Source organism: Antennarius striatus, chromosome 2 (assembly GCF_040054535.1).
Source record: "Antennarius striatus isolate MH-2024 chromosome 2, ASM4005453v1, whole genome shotgun sequence".
NCBI lineage: Eukaryota > Metazoa > Chordata > Actinopteri > Lophiiformes > Antennariidae > Antennarius > Antennarius striatus.
Genome location: NC_090777.1, coordinates 28,583,303 through 28,602,120, shown reverse-complemented (window position 1 = coordinate 28,602,120; position 18,818 = coordinate 28,583,303). Strand labels below are relative to the sequence as shown.

At 43.7% G+C, this 18,818-nt stretch overlaps 3 protein-coding genes across 4 annotated transcripts in view; 1 reads left to right on the top strand and 2 right to left on the bottom strand.

Annotated features, from left to right (window-relative positions):
- Positions 1–707: 707 nt before the first annotated feature.
- On the bottom strand, positions 708–6,640 carry LOC137606678 (YTH domain-containing family protein 1-like). The gene is made up of 6 exons (XM_068332053.1): positions 6,217–6,640; positions 5,457–5,481; positions 4,512–4,591; positions 2,600–4,243; positions 2,444–2,488; positions 708–1,832 (listed from the first exon to the last, which is right to left on the bottom strand). Exons 1-6 carry the CDS (start codon positions 6,241–6,243, stop codon positions 1,806–1,808), a joined length of 1,848 nt encoding a protein of 615 aa, XP_068188154.1. The 5' UTR covers positions 6,244–6,640; the 3' UTR covers positions 708–1,805.
- A 1,542-nt stretch (positions 6,641–8,182) lies between these two features.
- birc7 (baculoviral IAP repeat containing 7) lies at positions 8,183–11,737 on the top strand. Of its 2 annotated transcripts, XM_068305016.1 has the most exons (7): positions 8,183–8,720; positions 9,270–9,369; positions 9,480–9,561; positions 9,721–9,766; positions 10,244–10,429; positions 11,276–11,341; positions 11,526–11,737. In XM_068305016.1, the coding sequence occupies exons 1-7, from the start codon at positions 8,183–8,185 to the stop codon at positions 11,723–11,725; spliced, it is 1,218 nt and encodes a 405-aa protein (XP_068161117.1). In that variant the 3' UTR covers positions 11,726–11,737. The 2 variants fall into 2 exon arrangements, with proteins under 2 accessions (XP_068161117.1, XP_068161125.1); XM_068305024.1 differs by lacking the exons at positions 10,244–10,429; positions 11,276–11,341 and having other exon boundaries at positions 9,721–9,773; positions 11,530–11,737.
- A 161-nt stretch (positions 11,738–11,898) lies between these two features.
- The window catches only part of nkain4 (sodium/potassium transporting ATPase interacting 4), a 41,675-nt gene continuing 34,755 nt past the window's right edge, over positions 11,899–18,818 (bottom strand). Inside the window, exons 6-7 of the mRNA XM_068338120.1 lie at positions 14,811–14,895; positions 11,899–14,088 (exon numbers count right to left, since the gene is read on the bottom strand). Of these exons, the coding sequence (XP_068194221.1) occupies positions 14,079–14,088; positions 14,811–14,895 (95 nt within the window). The 3' untranslated portion in view covers positions 11,899–14,078. The remainder of the gene's footprint in view (positions 14,089–14,810; positions 14,896–18,818) is intronic.

The window sequence follows — 18,818 nt, the reverse complement described above, 5'->3', positions numbered from 1 at the left end:
TGATTAGTGCAGGTAAGAAAGAGAAGTGCTGCAGAAGAGAGGATCCTGTGAGAGGTACGAGGGATGACACTGACCAGGTAAAAAATAAAAATAAAGAAACAGCGTCACACGTCTGGACATCCGGCGGTGAAGCATTAAGGTTCCCACTCGCTCTGGAGCGACCTCGGCTAAACGCGACGCTTCTGCCGTCTGCAATGAGGCGAATATGACAGAATCAAAATAGATCAATGAGGATATGCGTCACCTTAACTCCACAAGAACACCAACCTTTTCTTACAGACACATAAGATGAAATTGTTTTCCACTTTCTATCTTGCAGTTTGCCATACATGGGCATACACGTCTATTAGTGACTTCTTTTATTATCCCATCTTTTCTCCCTCGTTACATACCTGAAGCGCTGTATCAATGGTTTCCATCTCAAACTATTTTTGCAACAGTAACCAAAAAACACACAGAAACCACATTTCATTCGTATTTTTCTTACTCGATAGTAAATCAGTTACATTAATTTTTTTTAGGTTATACATTTTTAGGCTTTCTCCATGAGTATATAGGCTCCTACGTTAAAGCTTAGCATTACGACCAACATGACAGATTTAGCGAAAACCAAATTCAAAAAGGACAACAAAAGAGGATTAAGACAGAACGATGGTGAATGGAGAAAATTTTGTGAGCCCGCCCCCCCTCCCTCATTTTGTGAAACAAACAAAAAAAAATGCAAAAAGCGACAATTCATCTGATGTAGTAGTTACATCATTACATAACTCTTGATTATAAAACAATTTAAAATGGTGGGTGCGACAGTTCTGTCAGATTATGTTGTGCACACAGGCAGAATTCTCCTGACGAAACATACAAAACTCCTTCAGGACAAACATTTAAAGTATGCAAAAGCAGAAGGGTGTGAAGGATGTCAAATAGTACAATTTTTTGACTTGAATGGTTGAAAGTTCTGGTTGTGGAGGATGCGTCTGTTATTACTTTCCCAGAGGCCTTTGCATTTCCTCCTTAGAAATGTCTCGAGTCCTGTGTGACTTCACACGATCCCTGATTTCTCCAGCAGTGTTTGAGCAGTTCTTTTTGAGAAGTCACCAATAATTAAAAAACAAAACAAAAAAACAAAACAAAAAAACATTAAGGCTCCAGAAAACAGATTTTCTGAAATGAAAATTGTCAGTAGTAAGCCAAAAAATAGAGATTTTTGTCGATTTGAATGAAAAATAGATAAACCATTGAAGTTTTATCATAGCGCAGCTCCAAAGTCCTACATTGCCTTTGGGGATCCTCTAACCCTGTTGGCACAGTTACACCTCTGAAGCATGGCAATGTCGCCCCCACGTGGACAAATAGGGGCATGACACATCTATTCCTGATAGTACTGAAATATAAAGTGGTTGGTTTGTTTGTTTCATGGTTTTATTTTGTTTTTCATGTCCGTGGTGCAGTCAAACCCTGATTCAGTTGGAAAAGAGGCGTTGGGGGGCAAGAAAGATAAAACCAGTCTGGTGAGGGGAAAAGTGTGAGATGGAACGGGAACAAAAAAAAAAACTAAAACTAAACCCAAAGAGTTTGGTGGTGGCTTGGTAATACATTAAATCAGCTTGTTATCCCTGCACAAGAGGTGGGTGGTACGTGAGGCGAAACTAGCAGAAGTCTTGACGATGGCAGAGATTCACCAAGATTAAATTAAAACAAAAAATAAAATAAAAAAATGAAGGGCTTGGTTGCATTTTCATCTTCTTCTGTCTCTGAAATCATAAGTCCTAGTGTAAGTGTAGATCAAGCCAAGGATAAATATCTTCTTATTGTTTATTCCGGTTCTGGCGCTCCTGTTGGAAAAAAGAAGACAAATAAAAAAAGCATTAGACGTGCCGACATTACAAAAGAGCACTATACAGTGTATATAAAATGCACAACATTTAAGGTGAACGTATTTTTTCAAAGACATGATCGAATGATTAAAATTCATAAACACTTTGTCAAGAACGAACAAAAAGAAACACCGATGACAGAAAGAAGCTGTCTGATACTCCTGGAACAGTGAATACAGAGCGCCCTCGCCTATCAACGCTCGTGACTTCACCTCATCACGGATTTTTGGTAGGTAGTCACGTGACAATGTACGTGCATTCTATTGGCTGATGGCATCTGGAGGTGCGCTACGTTCTGAGAGTCTTGGACTTACGCGAGACACAAAAGTGCTTTAAACAGTCTGTCAGAGTGTGGAAAAAGAAAAATACAGATAGAAGGTGGTTTAATATCTGTATGGGGAGGGTTCATAAATGTTTAATTACTATAAATAAGATAAATAGTTTGTGGCTCTATGGCAGAATTTTAATTCTGCCATTAATTTTAATTGCGTGTGGTTCCTGGAATGCATTAACCACGAGGAACAAGGGTGTACTGTAATACAAAACAAGAAGACATGCCGGTTCTTTACCTGATCCAACCGAGAGCGGTTCTGTATCTGAGGAGGTTCGAAAGTCTGTCAGAGGGATCAAATACAGAGAACCCAAAAAAAAAAAAAAGAATTAGTCTCTCAGAAGAATGACATCACTGCAAATTTAAAGAAACTCGGGGAGACATCTACACCCACCTTGCGCACCTCCTCCTCCTCTTCCTGCCTTTTTTCGTAATGGGAGAAGTCGTCAAAGATGGAGGTGTTCTGCTTGTAGTTGGCGATGATCTTGAGCACCTGCTTCGCCTTCTCCAGGGGAACTTCCTGGGTGTCGCGGGAGTTGGTCACCGGCTTGTTGTCGTTGTTCTCCAGGCGGATGTGGCGCAGCTGGCTGTTGGGCACGTCCTTGACGAACAACCAGTCCACGTCGAATTTGCCCTTCCATTTGTCCTGCGCCCAAACGCCGGCGCTGGTGCCGTAGTCCACCGGCGAGCGCATCTCCGCCACGCCGCAGAAATGACCGCTTCCGTTGACGCTGAAGAGCAGGTAGACGGGGGCTTTCCCGCTCATGGCCCGGAAGGCCGAGTCCAGCCGCTTGTTGCCGTGCTCCGTGCTGCACCAGATGGAGTACTTGATGGAACGGTGGATGTCGTCCTCCGAGTAGCTCTTGATGATGAAAACGCGTCCGTTCTTCAGGTTCCACTCGAAGTCCTTGGGGTTGTAGGAGTGGGCGGCGCGCAGCTTGTCCAGCACCGGGTGGGATTCGGCGCCGGGCCCCTGGCTGCTCGACGTCTGGTGCCCGCCGCCCCCGCCGACCATACCCATCATGCCGCTGGGGTCGTGGCCGGGGCCGTAGCCCTGGTTACGGTTGCGCGGGGCGATCCAGCGGGTCTGGGGCTGCGGGGGTTGGGTGTGGTTTTGGTAGGGCTGAGGCGGGGGCTGATGGTGCTGGTGATGAGGGGGCTGGGGTTGTAAGGCCATAGGTTGCATCTGGGGCTGCACCAAAGACTGGGGAGGTGGGGGCTGCATGGGTCCTTGCTGCATGGGGCCTTGGGGGGCCAAGCCATGATGCAGGCCGAGAGGGGGGGGCTGCTGCTGCTGCAGCGGAGCCGTGGCTACTTTAGTCACTGGGCCTTTGTCCCAAGTCCCAATGTTCATGTTGTGTTTGATGGGGGGCGGGGGGAGCGCGCACCCCGGGGTGGGCATCCCCGGTTTTACCTTAGACTTCAGCTGCTGCGGTTTGGCAGGCTTGCTGGCGATGGCGGCCCAGGAGGTGGGTTTGGGCGGGGGCATTCCGATAGGGGTGGCCCCGTTCCCCGGGGCCGCCACTGCCGGTCCACCAATCACAGAGCCCACAGCCTTGACGCCCGATCCCTGACCGGTCACGTCCCCCCCGATCTTCAAGCCGACCATCCCCTGCTCCAGACTGTTCATGCCGGGGGCCTTGTTGAGGGTGTCACTGTGAAAGCCGGTCTGACCGTCGGGTACCAGGGTGCCCCCCAGGGAGCTGGGGGGGTAGCTGTAGCTGCCGCCGTAGGCTGAACTCTGAGTCTGCTGCCCCTGGGAGCCGCTGGTGCCCCAAGCAGAGAAGGCAGGATTTTCAGGGAAAAAGTTAAACCTGTGGGGGTAGATGCTGCTTCCCAGACCCCCCGGCTGGCCAAACACTGTATCCGGCATGAAGTGATGGTCTCCATTACTTAAGGGTCCATAGGGGGTCAGGTACGGAATAGGTGGGTCCCCACCTGTGGACCAGGGGGCTTCACTAAGAGGGTATGGAAATCCGATGGAGGGGGCGTAGTAGCTGGACAGATAGGGGTCGGTGATGGACTGGTAGCTGTTGTTCTAGGAGGATGAAAGCCAGAAGAGTCAAACATTAGCAGATTGCTTTGTGTTTAATTTATTTTTACATAATAATAAAATTTACGCTGAAAAAAAAAATCACCTTTTGGCAAACTTTTTAAAAACAAACTTCAAGAAAACAAGAATTTTGGTTATTTTTGTGCCTCAAGGGATATACTGAGTCACCAAAATACTGATTTGAGTCTGACAATCTAAACTTCAACCATCTGTTATGATTCACATTATTTTATTATAGGGGGGGGGGTCGTACCTGAGTTGATTGACTGGTGAGGTACGGCTCAAAGTCATTGTCATGGACCGTCTCCTTCTGATGTAGTGAACCATTTTGCACTGGAAGAGAACTTAATTCTATTAATGTACATCTAAATTTACACACATGGCAGACAGTTGTGTTTACTGAAGACATCCTTAATAAACTTGTTTTATCCACTAAGTAACAAATGACACAGAACACGTCTATCAGTAACAAATAAAACCAATTCTTCCATCAACCACCGCCTCTTTTTTTATAACATGGTGTATATATTGTATTCCCATATGTGTCTACAGTTGTTTACACCACTCATCTACTGAAATCACACTAAACTTGTTTCATTGCAAACACTGATACGTTGCCACCCATCGACAAAAGGCAGCTCATCTCATTCAAACTGAAATGGATGCACTAGTAGAAATGTATGCTCAGATTTTTGCTCTACAGGAGGAACCAACACTTCGTCAGCTGTTCACAGGCTGGATGTCATCTCACCTCTGTGTCGTGGTAAAAGCATGCAACACATCTATGTATGCAAAAAGCCACAGGAAATCCAATCTGACTGTTCTCAATCATGTTGCTTGGCCACAAATCGGTTTTGAATTCCATCTAACATCACATATGAAAGTGACTTAAGTCTGATTTGAAAAATCAGATTTTCACACACATAAACCTAAAAAAAAAAACTGATTTGTGTCTCATTAACTGATTTGTGTCTCAAAATTGGACTTGAGCCTCCTCAGCCCGACTAATGTCAAAGATTATGATCAGTTTGTGTAAAGATTGGGGTAAACAAACCCTTGTCTTCAAGCTAACTAGACAATACATTTCACACACAACGTGTTGTGCAACAGCAGAGTGCAGACCAAAAGACTTGTATATGTAGAGATTTAGATGGAAAAAAAATACACAATTTCTTGATCTGATGACGTCACCACTCACCTTTAGATGCTGGTCCTTTTGATCTCTGCATCCGGTTGCATCATGAAAACAAACAAAACAAAAAGATGAGATCACACACACACACACACACACACACACACACACACACACACACACACACACACATTTAAATTCATTCTGACAGAATCAATATCACCAGGATGCTCACAAGAGGAGCCAGAAGGCCAATGATACTTCCTGGAGAGAGGCGATGCATAATATTATTATTATAATAACTTGAAAGCTAACAGTTGGCTGCAAAACTAACGTGGTTCATTTTGTTGTGAGACACTTGTGTTGATGCTCATCAGATGGTAGCGTTAATTAACGCACAGCTAAAGCTCGCTAGCTGTCTGGAAATAGCTTCCTAGACGCTAACAGCTTTAATGCAGATAATAACGGGAAGTTAATTTGACTTTAATGGAGTTATTTTGTTCCAACAAGCCGAGGCTCCATGAGGACACTTCCAACCATCTCAACAGAAAAGTTGCTCCTCCACCGTTAGCTTGAGGATTCACGTTTCAAAGCCAGGTTTTCATCAAAAACCTAAGTATTATAAACACATCCTCTCATTAATTGATATACTTCTGACACCTCCAGTATAATCAAGTATAAATTATATAAAAATCATGTCATAGTTTAACGGAATGTAGCTAACTTGCTAGCTACACACACACCGGCCAGGGAATAGCCGTGGCCCCATAAATCCTCCATGCTAGCTAGCTGCTAGCATGGAGGCTCCACACGTCGGTCTTCCTACCTGAGGGTCAATGCTTGTGGCAGACATAATTCATTAAACAAGTCCCTGGAATCTCACAGTGCGTGGGCTTGTGTGACTGGATTTTCAAGCCCCGTGATTTGAAGGCAAGTTGGCAGCTCAGTTCCAGTTAGCTCCGTGGCTAGCGGCGCCGCTTAGCGTGTGGCTCGTCGCTGCAGCGCAGGCTCAGCTGTAGCTCTTCTCCCAACTTCCACAGTTCAAGTCAGCCGCCTCGGATACGCTGCACCGAACCAGTCCAGGTCTGTTTCAGGTTTCAAGTCAACGGTATATGTTGCCGAGTCGAGCTTTCCAATCTTGAATACGTGTATCCTCGGCGGACTTTTGTCTTTTTTTTTTAATCCCAGAAAGAGAGAGCAGTCCTCAGTTCGGTTAAAGCCCTGTACACTAACACTTCCCCAATGGCTGCTGCTCCATCCGGGCTTTGAGCCGCCGCTGCAGTTCAGGCTGTTCTCCGCTAGGGGGTGAAAGTTCCTCTAACTTTAATCAGTGTCATCCTTTATTTTATATTAACGTTTGATTCGGAAACATAGAGATTGAACACAATTTTTAACGTGGCTGGTCAAATTTAAGTAAAAACTAAGTCCATACAACTTCTTTTCAGAGCCACTGTTTTGTTTTTCTCTTGTGTTTATTGTTGAAAACAACTCCACTTTAACACCACGGGGGAAATCATCTGACTGTGGTTTTTGAGGGAGATCCCTTCAGATCTGGTACCGTTAGTTTCAGTAATTCTTGTGAGACTGAATGGAATGTAAAATATGACATTTGTGCAGCACTGCCACACAACATGAACTTCATGTCAACGTTTGATATCTTAGGTTTTGGGTCCCTCTTGTAGTTGCTGTCCGGCCCTTGACTCTGTGACGTTAATGAGACAAACAGGAAAATCATGCTTAAAAATAAAGGCTACTTTAAAAGGTTCCTGTACTGAAAATGTGACTCTTATGACAAATGTGCGGTCTTGGCGTCGATTCCATGAAGTAAACAGCGAGATTGTACTTGGAACTCCTCCTAACTGGCGTCATTGCGAAATGAAGCATTACAGTATTGGCCAATTTAGCAGAACTGGTCTGAGTCTGGCCTGCAAAAAAATGACAGTGGGTGTTTTACTCTTTATCACCACCAGGAGGCAGCAATGGTCAAACTTTTGTCCATCTGCTTATAGATATTAATATCTACATTTAAAACATGGGCTTACTAATTATCATATTATAATAAATTATGGTTTGAGTTTAATGGATATCTGTGAACAAGTGGCTTATCTTACAAATATAATTCTTCTTATGGCTATTATTTCAAATATTAATATCCTAAATTGCACTTGATTAACAATTAGACTTAGAGAAAGACTACGTATCTTCGTATTGAATTTGTATTCTTTAACAGTTTCATACACCGAAAATCTTACCAACTGCAGTACAAAGAGCTCCTGAGGAAATAAGCAACCAATAGAGGGAAAGATCAGATGCAGGGTGTAGATGATATATAGGGGCTAGAGGTACTTTGTTCCTTGAAATAAAGTGAAAGGTCGAGTTTCCTTCCTTTTATTAGGTTGGTTCTAAGATTATGTGTCAAAATAAAGCATGTGCCTTATGAATAAGCGCTGCAGCGCTGTTCACATAGAAGAAAATGTAAAAATAGTTTTAAAGTGACCTTTTGGTGCTTATTATCTCTAATAACTGTAATATACCTTTGAAATATAATCTTGTCACAGAATGCTTTTGAATAGCTCCCATAGCCAGGCCTTTTCCTCAGAGGCAGAGCAACACGGCTTGTTCAGGCTGTCATTCATTCAAGGATCAATGAGCATACATTCTAGCATGTGGTGGCTTTTCTGGAAAGCAGCCACCTGTAGGCCACTGTGCAGGCCCCCGCACCTGATCATATTATTTCAGCTGGTGTGCTGCGCCCACCTTCAGTGCGTGCTCCACTATGGACCGCAAAAGGGATGAGTGGCACAGGACAAGAGAAAGGGAAAGCTACGTGTCACAGCACGATGGATGACGGTAGAACCACGCTACACATCCTGGAGGAGCCTCAGATGCGAGGAGAAGGGGAACGGATTCAAACTTTTCAGAACTGGCCAGCCGATGCACCCGTCACATCCGGAGAGCTGGCCAAGGCGGGTTTCTTCTTTCTAGGTCCCGGGGATAAGGTCCAATGTTTCTGCTGCGGAGGAATTTTAAGATGCTGGGTGCACGGCGACAATCCGGCTGCAGAGCACAAGAGGCATTTTCCCACTTGCGGTTTCATCCTGGGTCAAGCTGTGGGAAATATCCCCTTCCAAAATGGATCCTCCGACTCCGTGGACGGCCAGCTGCTGAGTCAGCTCCAGAGGATGACTATGGATGACCCGGGCACAGCTGGACAAGCTGTCTACCCGGAGATGGAGGCGGAGGATTCCCGGCTCACCACTTTCCACAACTGGCCCAGCGAGGCCTCAGTCCAGCCGGATGTTCTGGCCAGAGCCGGATTTTTCTACACAGGTGTTCAATTTCTCACCATAAAGGCGTCAAAACATCCGAATTCTAAATATTTAAGATATTCATTTCAGCATCCAGGAGTGTACGATACATTATTTAACCATTGGCTGCCTGTGTGACCTCTCTTTGTCAGAGTTCACGGTACAATTATCTTGCTGAGTCGTGATATTGTGGACAGAACAACCTGGACAAAGCTGGGGCTGCTAAAGAAGTACGGCTCCACAGCTTCAGGCAATTCACAGGCTGTGGGCACAATATAGAGAAAACCAATACAAAACAACACAGTCAAACAACTTAACCTTATCATGACTGTTGCACATTTAAACCAGAAGTGTTTTTTGTTGAGAATATACAAAATAAGGGTTGATTTATTGTATTTATTGTCGTTTAGGATCTTTATTTTGCCCATGATATAAATTCCTTGTACAGTTCTAGCTGTACATCCCATATTTATTCTCATTTTGGACGCGCGGTGCATCAAGAGATATTATGTGTGTAAATATGAATCTATAGATTCAGACGTTCTCACGGTGGACTTGTACGTCTCAACAGGTCACGCTGATAATGTCAAATGCTTCTTCTGTGATGGAGGGTTGAGGAACTGGGAGCTGGGAGACGACCCCTGGCAGGAACACGCCAAATGGTTTCCGAGGTAAAGACACCAGTGTCTTGTTTTGGAAAATTGTTTTTAAAAATGCCTTTATTTTGTGTTCTATATTCATCTGTTAAAAGATTATAAATTGGCTCTTTTGCATTTCTCAGATGTGAATTTTTAATCCAGTCCAGAGGGCAGGAGTATATTAGCAACATCCAGGATGCTCATTTCCATCTGGGTGAGACTGTGGTGAGAGACTTTATCTATTTTATCTGTTCAGACTAGAATCTTCTTTGCTCATGGCACGTGTGTTGATAATAAAAATTTAAAAAAGACAAAATGTGATTGCTGCATTCAAATCATTCATAAGTGAGTCGCTCTAAATTCCAAACGTGATCACTTTTCTAGGGAGGATCACCGAGCTCCAGCAGCAGCGATATTGGATCCAGAAACGGTAAGTCGTATCAAAGTGAAGTGATGAGGTTTTATAGAGACTGTAACTTCTACAAAATAATTAAATATTATCTGGATGAATGATTTTGGTATAAATATAGACATGAAGTCGCTGCACCTGCACTTCTTCAAATCTGAAATAAGACACTGAGCAGATTAGTTTCTTTTGGAGGCTTCTGGGAATTAATTTAATTACCGGATTGCAGAACTTGTGGAGTATTGTGAAAGCATGTTTAGTAATGGCTACAGGGTAGTTATCAGATGGCAAATATTCTGTAAAATCATGGAATCACAATTAAAATCTATGTCATCAGGCATAGAGGAAGGTTTTACTGTCTCCTCTTGTCAAACAGGCTGATTGTAGCTCATCTAGAGGCGATACGGTGTTTGTTTTTCCCAATAATTGCCTGGTCACCGGTCTCACCTTCCTCACTTCTTCACTCCTCTTCTCTGCCAGATATGGTTGCAGGTCTGACAGCTTCCTCAGCCATGCTTTCTCCTGTTGTGCAGACTGTGCTGCAGATGGGCTTTGAGGCCAGCCTGGTGGAGAGTCTGGTCCAGACCAAGTACCTCCTAATGGGGCAGCACTACACCTCTGTGTCCGACCTGGTCAGTGACGTACTTCAGGCAGAGCAGGAGGACAGACGGGGGCCACAGAGCAGAGGTAGCAGACAATACATATGTACATTTACTATATGATGGTACCAATGTGAGATGCGTGTACTTTTAAGCATTTTTTTCTGAGTTTCCCTTTTCTTTTACACTCCTCAAGGAATCTGCAGAGAAACGTTGAAATACTTTTTCCCGTCCTAAACTAAGACTCTACATTAGACTGGAGAAACGAGCTACACAATTTTAAAACGTTAAAACTAGATAAAGCTCACCAAGTTGAAGATGTTCATGACGGACATTTAAATGTCACACAGTGATGAGTCCCTAAGAACAGTTTATGATTCAAAATGTAATAATATATTTTTCCTTTTTCCTAATTTTTAATACTAAACATTTGCTAATGATGCTTTTTCACTTTTAAATGCTTGACTTTTGCTTATTAATGAGCATTTTTAATTACTATATTTGTAAATTTACCAACGACTGTAATTGTAAGGACTGAATTATTTCTCCACCATTTTGAAGCAACCAACTAGAGGTACAGGTTGCCCTTCTTAAAAAAACATATTGGTCATTTCCTGACTATTTCACACTTATATTTGGAAGCATATTACCTCACAATTTGAAACACGAGAGAAAAGAGAAATCCCTGGTCTTCTCCTTTATCCAAATCCACATCAAAATTTAATGAGGCTTTTCTGGGCCAAGATGCATCCTCCCAGCGTGTTTCATGGAAATCCATCCTGTAATATTGCTAACAAAATTACACGAACGCTGTAACACACCACTGAAAACATCACCTCATTAGAGGTGCCAAATATCAATGATAAAACAGTTGGAACAGATTTAAAAAAATTATTATATTTGACTTCTTTTTTTGCATGTTTGTGTCCTTTAGAGCCAGAAACGAGGCAGAGCTCCAGCGCTGGAAATGTGAGGACACAGCCTCCCATCAGAGAGAAAGGTCAAATCAATATCGATAGGATTTTATAGGAAAAAGCTTCTTTTGCGATTGCATCACTTTTCATAATCAATTTCACCTGTTGGCTGCAGACATTCGATTTTAGTCTCATGCAGCGACTAAAGAGAAACGGGGAGGCTTTGCGGTGTGAACATGTCACTCATGTGGGTCTGCTTTTCTCCTGCAGTGAGGGACCCCAGCCCAGAGGAGCTGCTGAGGCAGCTGCAGGAGGAGAGGACCTGTAAGGTGTGTATGGACAAGCTGGTGTCCATCGTCTTCATCCCCTGTGGGCACCTGGTGGTGTGTGGTGATTGTGCTGCCAGCCTGCGCCACTGCCCCATCTGCAGAGCCGTTATTAGAGGGAGCGTTCGTGCTTTCATGTCCTGAGGCTGAAGTGAAGTGTTTTTTCCCCCCCAGGATTATTTTTTTCAAATTTTTTGTCAGAGTTTACAGATACATTCATATAATAAAGATTTTAAGATGTTCTATATTTCAGTGCTCATTATTCATGTTTGTGGAGTCAAATATCATTTTACCAACAGCAGATATGACAAGATCGCTAAAAGATGACATTCTTTTTTATTAACAAACACCTATTTACATGAACACAAAGCACGGTTCTAGATAAATAGGATGACACCATCAGGTCAAATGGGTTCAGGGCAACACAGGTAACAAAATGACAGAAATACAGAAAAGATGTTTTCCACTTTCTATACAAAGAAAAAGAATTATCTACAAACAAGTGGAATCAGCCAGTGGAGACTAGCACACGCACACACACACACGCACGCACACGCACACGCACAACCAGAACAGGTTCCAATGAAATCCACATACCAGGGTTTAGGCTGTATTGCACTCAGAGGAAGACTAGTTTCAATGAAATAATTTTAGTAGCGCTCACTACTAATTGTGATTATGCTACAATGTGAGGTGCAGTGATGTTAACTAAGCTACACCAGTTAACCTCCAAGGAGGGTGGAAATCTTAAAATATAACGACGATGACAAATGAATGTATCCTGCTAAAGAGAGGCCACAGATCAAACAATCATGTTTCATCATTTTCAAATTATTTTCAGATTACCAGATTATTATCTGACAGTGAAGAAAATGAGACATCATGGAGGAATCTGACTTGAGGCATCACATTACAGATGCTGACAGGAGGCGAAAGAAGAAAATTTCTCACTTAGCAACGATAAATACTGTAATAAGAAAACTTTCATATTGACTTGTTTTAAATCCAAATGTAGATAATGACAAAAAAAATAAAAATGATGACATGAAAACAAACTGGTAAAAGTCTGACTCCCCCTTCATGGCAAATATTCAGCACGAACACATCTGATTGGTTCACTGTCAGCCTCGCAAGTTGTACATGAACACTTTGAACACCAGAGGGCAGTAGTGATCCACACAGAAACAATATGGCGAATCTTTGCAATTTAGCATTAACACAACAATATGCTACTAATCAGTGTATGAGATATGTCTCACATGTGCATTCTGAATTAAAATCAAGCTGGACCGAGTTTCTGGTCACATGACAAGAAATCTGAGTCACAATCTACTCAGTGGAAGCTTTGGATTACTGTTGAACCAACTAGTTCACAATGAAATGAGTCCAATTTTTCTATTTTGTCAAATGCAACACACAACACGACACAAACCCTGTAAAAAAAAAACCAAGAACAAAACCAAACATAATATGCTAGAGGCGCCAAACTGACAGGAGATAAAGCTCTAGTTCACTCAGATACAGTAAAGCTCTTTAACGCGGAAGTTAATACCCACACAAGTCAACACTGTTTTGTGTACTCTGAATACCAACACAATTTCTATTGTTTTAAGTTAAAAATATAACATTTAACTAGGCGTGAGCCGGTGTGATGACAACCCATGTCAGCAGCCCAAAGGTGTTTGTGGGTAGAGAAGAAGAATTAAAGTGAAAACACACCTTTCAACACATCCGACAGCCGAACACTTCAGAAATATTGACTTGGCTGTTGGTGAAAAGAGTCATTATAATAAGAAGAGTTGAGAAATGAAAGTAAGTCTCATCCCCCCCCACACCCCCGAAGCCCCTCGTTTCATTATTTAAATTTTCTATTTTTTGCCAGCTGCCCCTGCAGGTTTGATGCTTTTGTTTCCTCCGCTCACTCATATTCTCCACTCCCCTGCCTTTTCCTACTCAGCTGGTGTATTTATGCAGTAAACAGGAGGTACAGAATCCACAGGCTCCACTGTAGTTCAGCCTTCTGACCAAAATCTGAACCAAACCAGCAATAACCTGGTAAATCACCGAGACGTCTTAGACAAAAAAACCCCCACGTACTGGGAATTCTGGGTAGTCCCTTGTTACACAGGTGATGTACAGTCGTGTTTTTGGGGGCGTACTTAGCAATTTCAAGCGAATTGCATCGATTTTACCTCAGTAGAGAAGAGTAGAAATGACTGATACACCCCTAAAGTACACAACATGGGGCTGTGCTGCACTCTAACCCCCCCCCCCCCCTTTTCCCCTTAAATCTGTAATCCCTCCCTGGAAACAATGACCCCTAACTGACAGGTGTTGGCTTTTCTTGGCGGGCACACCAGCAAATAACGCAGTTTAAACACCGATATGAAGAAGAAGAGGGATGCGTGGTGTGCTTCCATGTTTGGGATGTTTGTGCCGTCTCGTGTCTGCGGGACGCTGCTGTGTCACCACCCCCACCCGCTGGATGCCTGGCTATTTACGTAGACCTGCAGAGAATGGAAACATTGGCAGAAATAGCGTGTAGTTAGTTGTTATATACGCATACACACACACACACACACACACACACACACACACACACACACACACACACACACACACACACACACACACACACACACACACACACACACACACACACACACTTTCTAGTGAGAATTTCTGCAGGATATAAGTCCCGGTAGATCGAGGAGACAAAACTTCCTCTCCTCCATTAGAGACGGAGCTGATTAAACTGTCAAGAAGCTAATAAAATATTCATTTCATGTTGGCAGAGAATTACTGCATGACTTCCCAGACTGCTGGTCGTAACGTTTGTCTGGACAAGTTAACTGATTAATCCAATGTTAGAGGGATGCTCGTCTGTTTTTCGCCATGCGCTTCAATCAGGAACTGCCTGAGGCATGTTGGGGGACGACGACATACATGTGCTCTTACAGGATTGGAGCAGAAAGACGTTGACATGACTCACTCCTCGGTCTGCAAAAGACTACAATGCAGTGTTGAGGATGTCTTGGTTCCTGAACAAACAAGTAACAGCTGAGATTATTTTGTCAGCCTAAATAGAAATACTCATTCTTACTAAAGACGCTTCACAATCAGGAATGTCACCTTGAAGAGCGGACGAGTGCAAATGACAGAAATGAGCCGAAATGTGCACAAAAATGGATAAAACACAGTTAAAACACGCATTCACATTCATACTTACAGGTACATGGGCTTTAAGAGGAGGTGAGAAGGTTTCTCATTGACATGGTAGAGTGGGAATGGGTCAAATCCACCAATAAAATCAACTGAAAACAAAGGGTTAAAGGTAAATTATGGAGTAAATCAAAAAGACAGACAATAACAATAAGATGTCGGAGGAAATAAAAACAAAGAGGAGTTCATGATTTAAAAAAAAAAACACGACATGGAAACACATAACGTGATGGAGAACACGTGTGATGGAAGGATGTGGAGTCGTCTTTAGGTTTTAATCTAAAAAAATGACAGATGTCATTAAATTGTTTGTCCTCTGTGAATCTGCCTGCAGCCAGAGGGAATGCTGGGTAACGGGTGGAAGCTGTCGAAGCAGCCTGAGCCTTTATTTATTTATTTATTTTATCGCTAAGAAACAGAGGTGACCTTCAGCCGCCGACCGAAACGCTCAACATGTGGGTCTATTTTTTTTTTTGCACTTTTACGTTTAGGTGAGATTCAGATGAGGAAAAAAAATGAGGAATGTGTGAGAAGGAGAGGTCGCCAGAGTAATGTGGGTTTCTAACAGAAGGGGAGAGATGTTTTCCAGCAAGTCTGAGGAGAGCTGAGAGGGGAGGAAGAGAGGGGAGGATGGGGGAGGACGGGTGTGAATGTGAAGGAAGGCGGCGCGTCCAGGAGCGGAGGGGGGCAGGAAAAGGTGACGCAGAGGTTGATCCTGATTTAGTGGAAAAAGGCAAACAACAAAAAGAGAAGTGAAAACAGGACAGATGTGTAACTTTCTGGGAACCAGAAACATGATGGGGGGGGGGGGGGGGGGGGTTGGAACGGAAACCCCACGGAAACCAAGATCAGTTCCATCCTGATAAGAGGAGGCTGGGTTGGTCTGCTGAGCACTGATAGGTGGGCAGGATGCACGTACAGAGCCACAGGGTGCTCTGATGGGGGGGTGGAGGGGGACCCTGCCCTTGTTTTCCTGGGATTCTCTGTTTTTATCTCTCTCTCTCCTTCTCTATCACACACACACACACACACACACACACACACACACACACACACACACACACACACACACACACACACACACACACACACACACACACACACACACACACACACACACACACTGATCTTTTCTGTCTCAGTGATTTTCTCATTATGAGCAGGTGCTGGTCCGACCGCCCCCCCCCCCCCATGACCACCGATGCTGGGACACACTCGGATGATAATGGCTCGTCGTTGTTTTGAGACACTTGCCGCTCTGGGAACAAACATCGCTCCATCAGTCAGTCCAACGCTTTGATTTTGAGAAAAACATCAAGTCAACTATGGGATGGATCCCAGACGTCTCAGGCCTGATGAGCTGCGGGGGCTCCCGCCCCCTGAACAGGTCACATCCTTACCCATATTAGCTTGATCAACAGCTTGGAAAATGAATGGTGAATTTTTAGTCAAGCACCATTTAGTGGACGGCAATTCAGTGATTTCATGGGAGACAACAGCATCAGCACCAGGCATCAGGTTTAACACTGTAAAGATGCTCAACATTAATACAGGAAAACCTCAGCTTAAGTTGTTGTCGACTATACGTGGGTTTTCAAAAAAAATACACACACAAAAAAAATTAAGTTTACGTCATTTTTACTCAACCTCCATAAATATTGTAGAATCACCAGAAAAGCACATAATACCGTTACTGTACAATAAAAAGGAATAAAAACATGTAACATATTATTAGCCCCTGTGACCCATAATCAGGAAGAAGCAGCTGAAGAACGATTGTTAATCGATTGTTTAAAGCATTTTTGTGTCTCACGTAAGTCAGCCAATAGTACGCGGGTAAGGCATCACGTGACTGCCTACCAAAAATTCGCAACGAGGTGAAGTCACGCGTGTTAATGCGCGAATGTCCTCAAAAGTAAGTACTCAAACTCACACATCCTGACAAACAGTGTGTGTGTGTGACCCCAGAGGTCACCACATATCCACCAATCAAAGCACATCTTTGCCTCTAACGCTGCTCTTTCACTAATGAAGGCAAACGACATCCAAACTTTGTTGTGATGCCTTTTTCAAGCTGGTTTTGACCCCCGACCTTGAGGGAATCTTTAAAAGAGCTAAACCCTGAAGTAAGAATTGTTCTTGTTTTATAACAAAGAAAAATACTTTGAATGTTTTTTTTTTAATTGGCTGAGACGACTTGCATGAAAACGACTACAGATAAAAAGCAGTTCTAATGTCTTGGCACTCCGGTGTGGATGGCAAATGTTTAAAGAGAAAAAGATCAGAAAACAATTGAAGATGGAAAGTTTCAACTAATTTGCCCTCTCGTACCGCCTTTGGAAAAGACACCGGTAGTCGACTGGTGAGTGTGATCCTACACGCTTCTTCCAGGTCGAGCTAACGGGCTGATTTTCATTTTGCGTGGACAACTGTGTTTCACTGGGCGGCACGGTGGCGCACGGTGGCGCACTGCCTCACAACACGGCGGACCCGGGTTCGAGTCCCGCTCTGTGCGGAGTTCGCATGCTCTCCCCGTGTCTGCGTGGGTTCTCTCCGGGTTCTCCGGCTTCCTCCCACCTCCAAAAGCATGCGCTTCAGGTTGATTGGCCGGTCCCAAATTGACCGTAGGAGTGTGTGTGTGAATGGTTGTTTGTTTGTGTCTATGTGGCTCCGCGGTACACTGGCGTCGTGCCCGGAGTGTCCCCCGCCTCACGCCCTGAGACTGCCAGGATAGGCACTGGCTACCCCGCGACCTGCGTTAGCGGATTAAGCGGGTTGGAAGATGAATGAATGAATGAACTGTGTTTCAATTCAAAGTGGAAAAGAGTTCAAACCAGACAACCTGCCACGAGGTAGAACAGACAGGAAGTACAACTACAGCATTCAGCTGCATCTCCCGTCGTGTGTGTGTGTGTGTGTGTGTGTGAGTGTGAGTGTGTGTGTGAGCCGCGTTGGCAAGATGACAGTCACTCGAAACACAAGCACAGAGATAAAAGGGAAAAGATGAGAGGAAATAAAACGGGGTTGGTGAGAATAAAGGCGGATTGTGTGGGGAAAATGGAGGAAAGCCACTAGAGATGTAAAGAATGGCTGAACTTCAGAGCCTGTCTGCTGTAACGCTGCGGTGAAAGGTGACTTATGAGTCCTTTCATGCGGCTTGTTCCAGGCAGCGCTGGTGTGGCACAGCTGGGGTCGTTGTTATTTTGCCTCTGAGTGGGCAGTGGAGGTAGTCAGAGACGGGTAAAGGCTTCTGGTCGCTCCGGCTCTGTCTGTCACACATAAAATACTGGATTTATGTTTAACAAAGCTCCTCATAGCCGTCTTTATTGTGTCATATTACATCTTTGTCCTCGTGCAAAATTACTGGCTACTAGTGTTGGTCTGTCGATGAGATGGTCCATCAGGTCGGCTGGTTGGTTTCTGGGTTGGCAGATCGGTTGATTGGACACTAAGTCAGTTGTTTGGTTGTCGTAGTTCGTAAAAAAAGTTTTTTCTGATGTGACCAAACTCTAAACATGACCTAAATCATATTAAAATAATTGCAATATTATATAAAAATACATAAAATATATGAAATCATTTCATAATTTTAAGAAACAAATTATGAAACGAAAATTAAATGTCAATGCATATCATATATAATATGATTTTTTTCAACAAGATCAGAAAACTTGACTTTTTACACTTGACTTTTACATCCCAGTGGCAGTGACCTATTCCTGAGTCCACTAATTAGTGGATAGTGGGGTAAATCCAGACCACGAGAGGCCACCGTCTACGCTGTGAGGACGTTTGATATAATGAGACAGAAGATAGATAACCTATTTTTATAATGCAGACAGCAGAGCGCGGCGGCCTGGGCCCTAATGGGTCATAACCCTGCTAGGTGGTTACGAACACATCGTTCGTAACCAAAAAAAAAAAAAAAGATGGAACTCAATTCAAGTAAGGGACACACAAAATAAAAGAAGTGAAAATCCAGAATGATGGAGTGACGACAACAACAACAGAGCAT

Excerpts from the sequence above, each read along its gene's own strand:
- birc7 (XM_068305016.1), top strand. The coding sequence starts at position 8,183 with ATGAGTGGCACAGGACAAGAGAAAGGGAAAGCTACGTGTCACAGCACG. Across the intron at positions 10,430-11,275 it reads ACGGGGGCCACAGAGCAGAG|AGCCAGAAACGAGGCAGAGC; the intron begins GTAGCAGACAAT and ends TGTGTCCTTTAG. Across the intron at positions 11,342-11,525 it reads GCCTCCCATCAGAGAGAAAG|TGAGGGACCCCAGCCCAGAG; the intron begins GTCAAATCAATA and ends TTTCTCCTGCAG.
- LOC137606678 (XM_068332053.1), bottom strand. The coding sequence starts at position 6,243 with ATGTCTGCCACAAGCATTGACCCTCAG. Across the intron at positions 5,482-6,216 it reads CCACAAGCATTGACCCTCAG|AGATCAAAAGGACCAGCATC; the intron begins GTAGGAAGACCG and ends AACCGGATGCAG. Across the intron at positions 1,833-2,443 it reads ACCGCTCTCGGTTGGATCAG|GAGCGCCAGAACCGGAATAA; the intron begins GTAAAGAACCGG and ends TTTTTCCAACAG.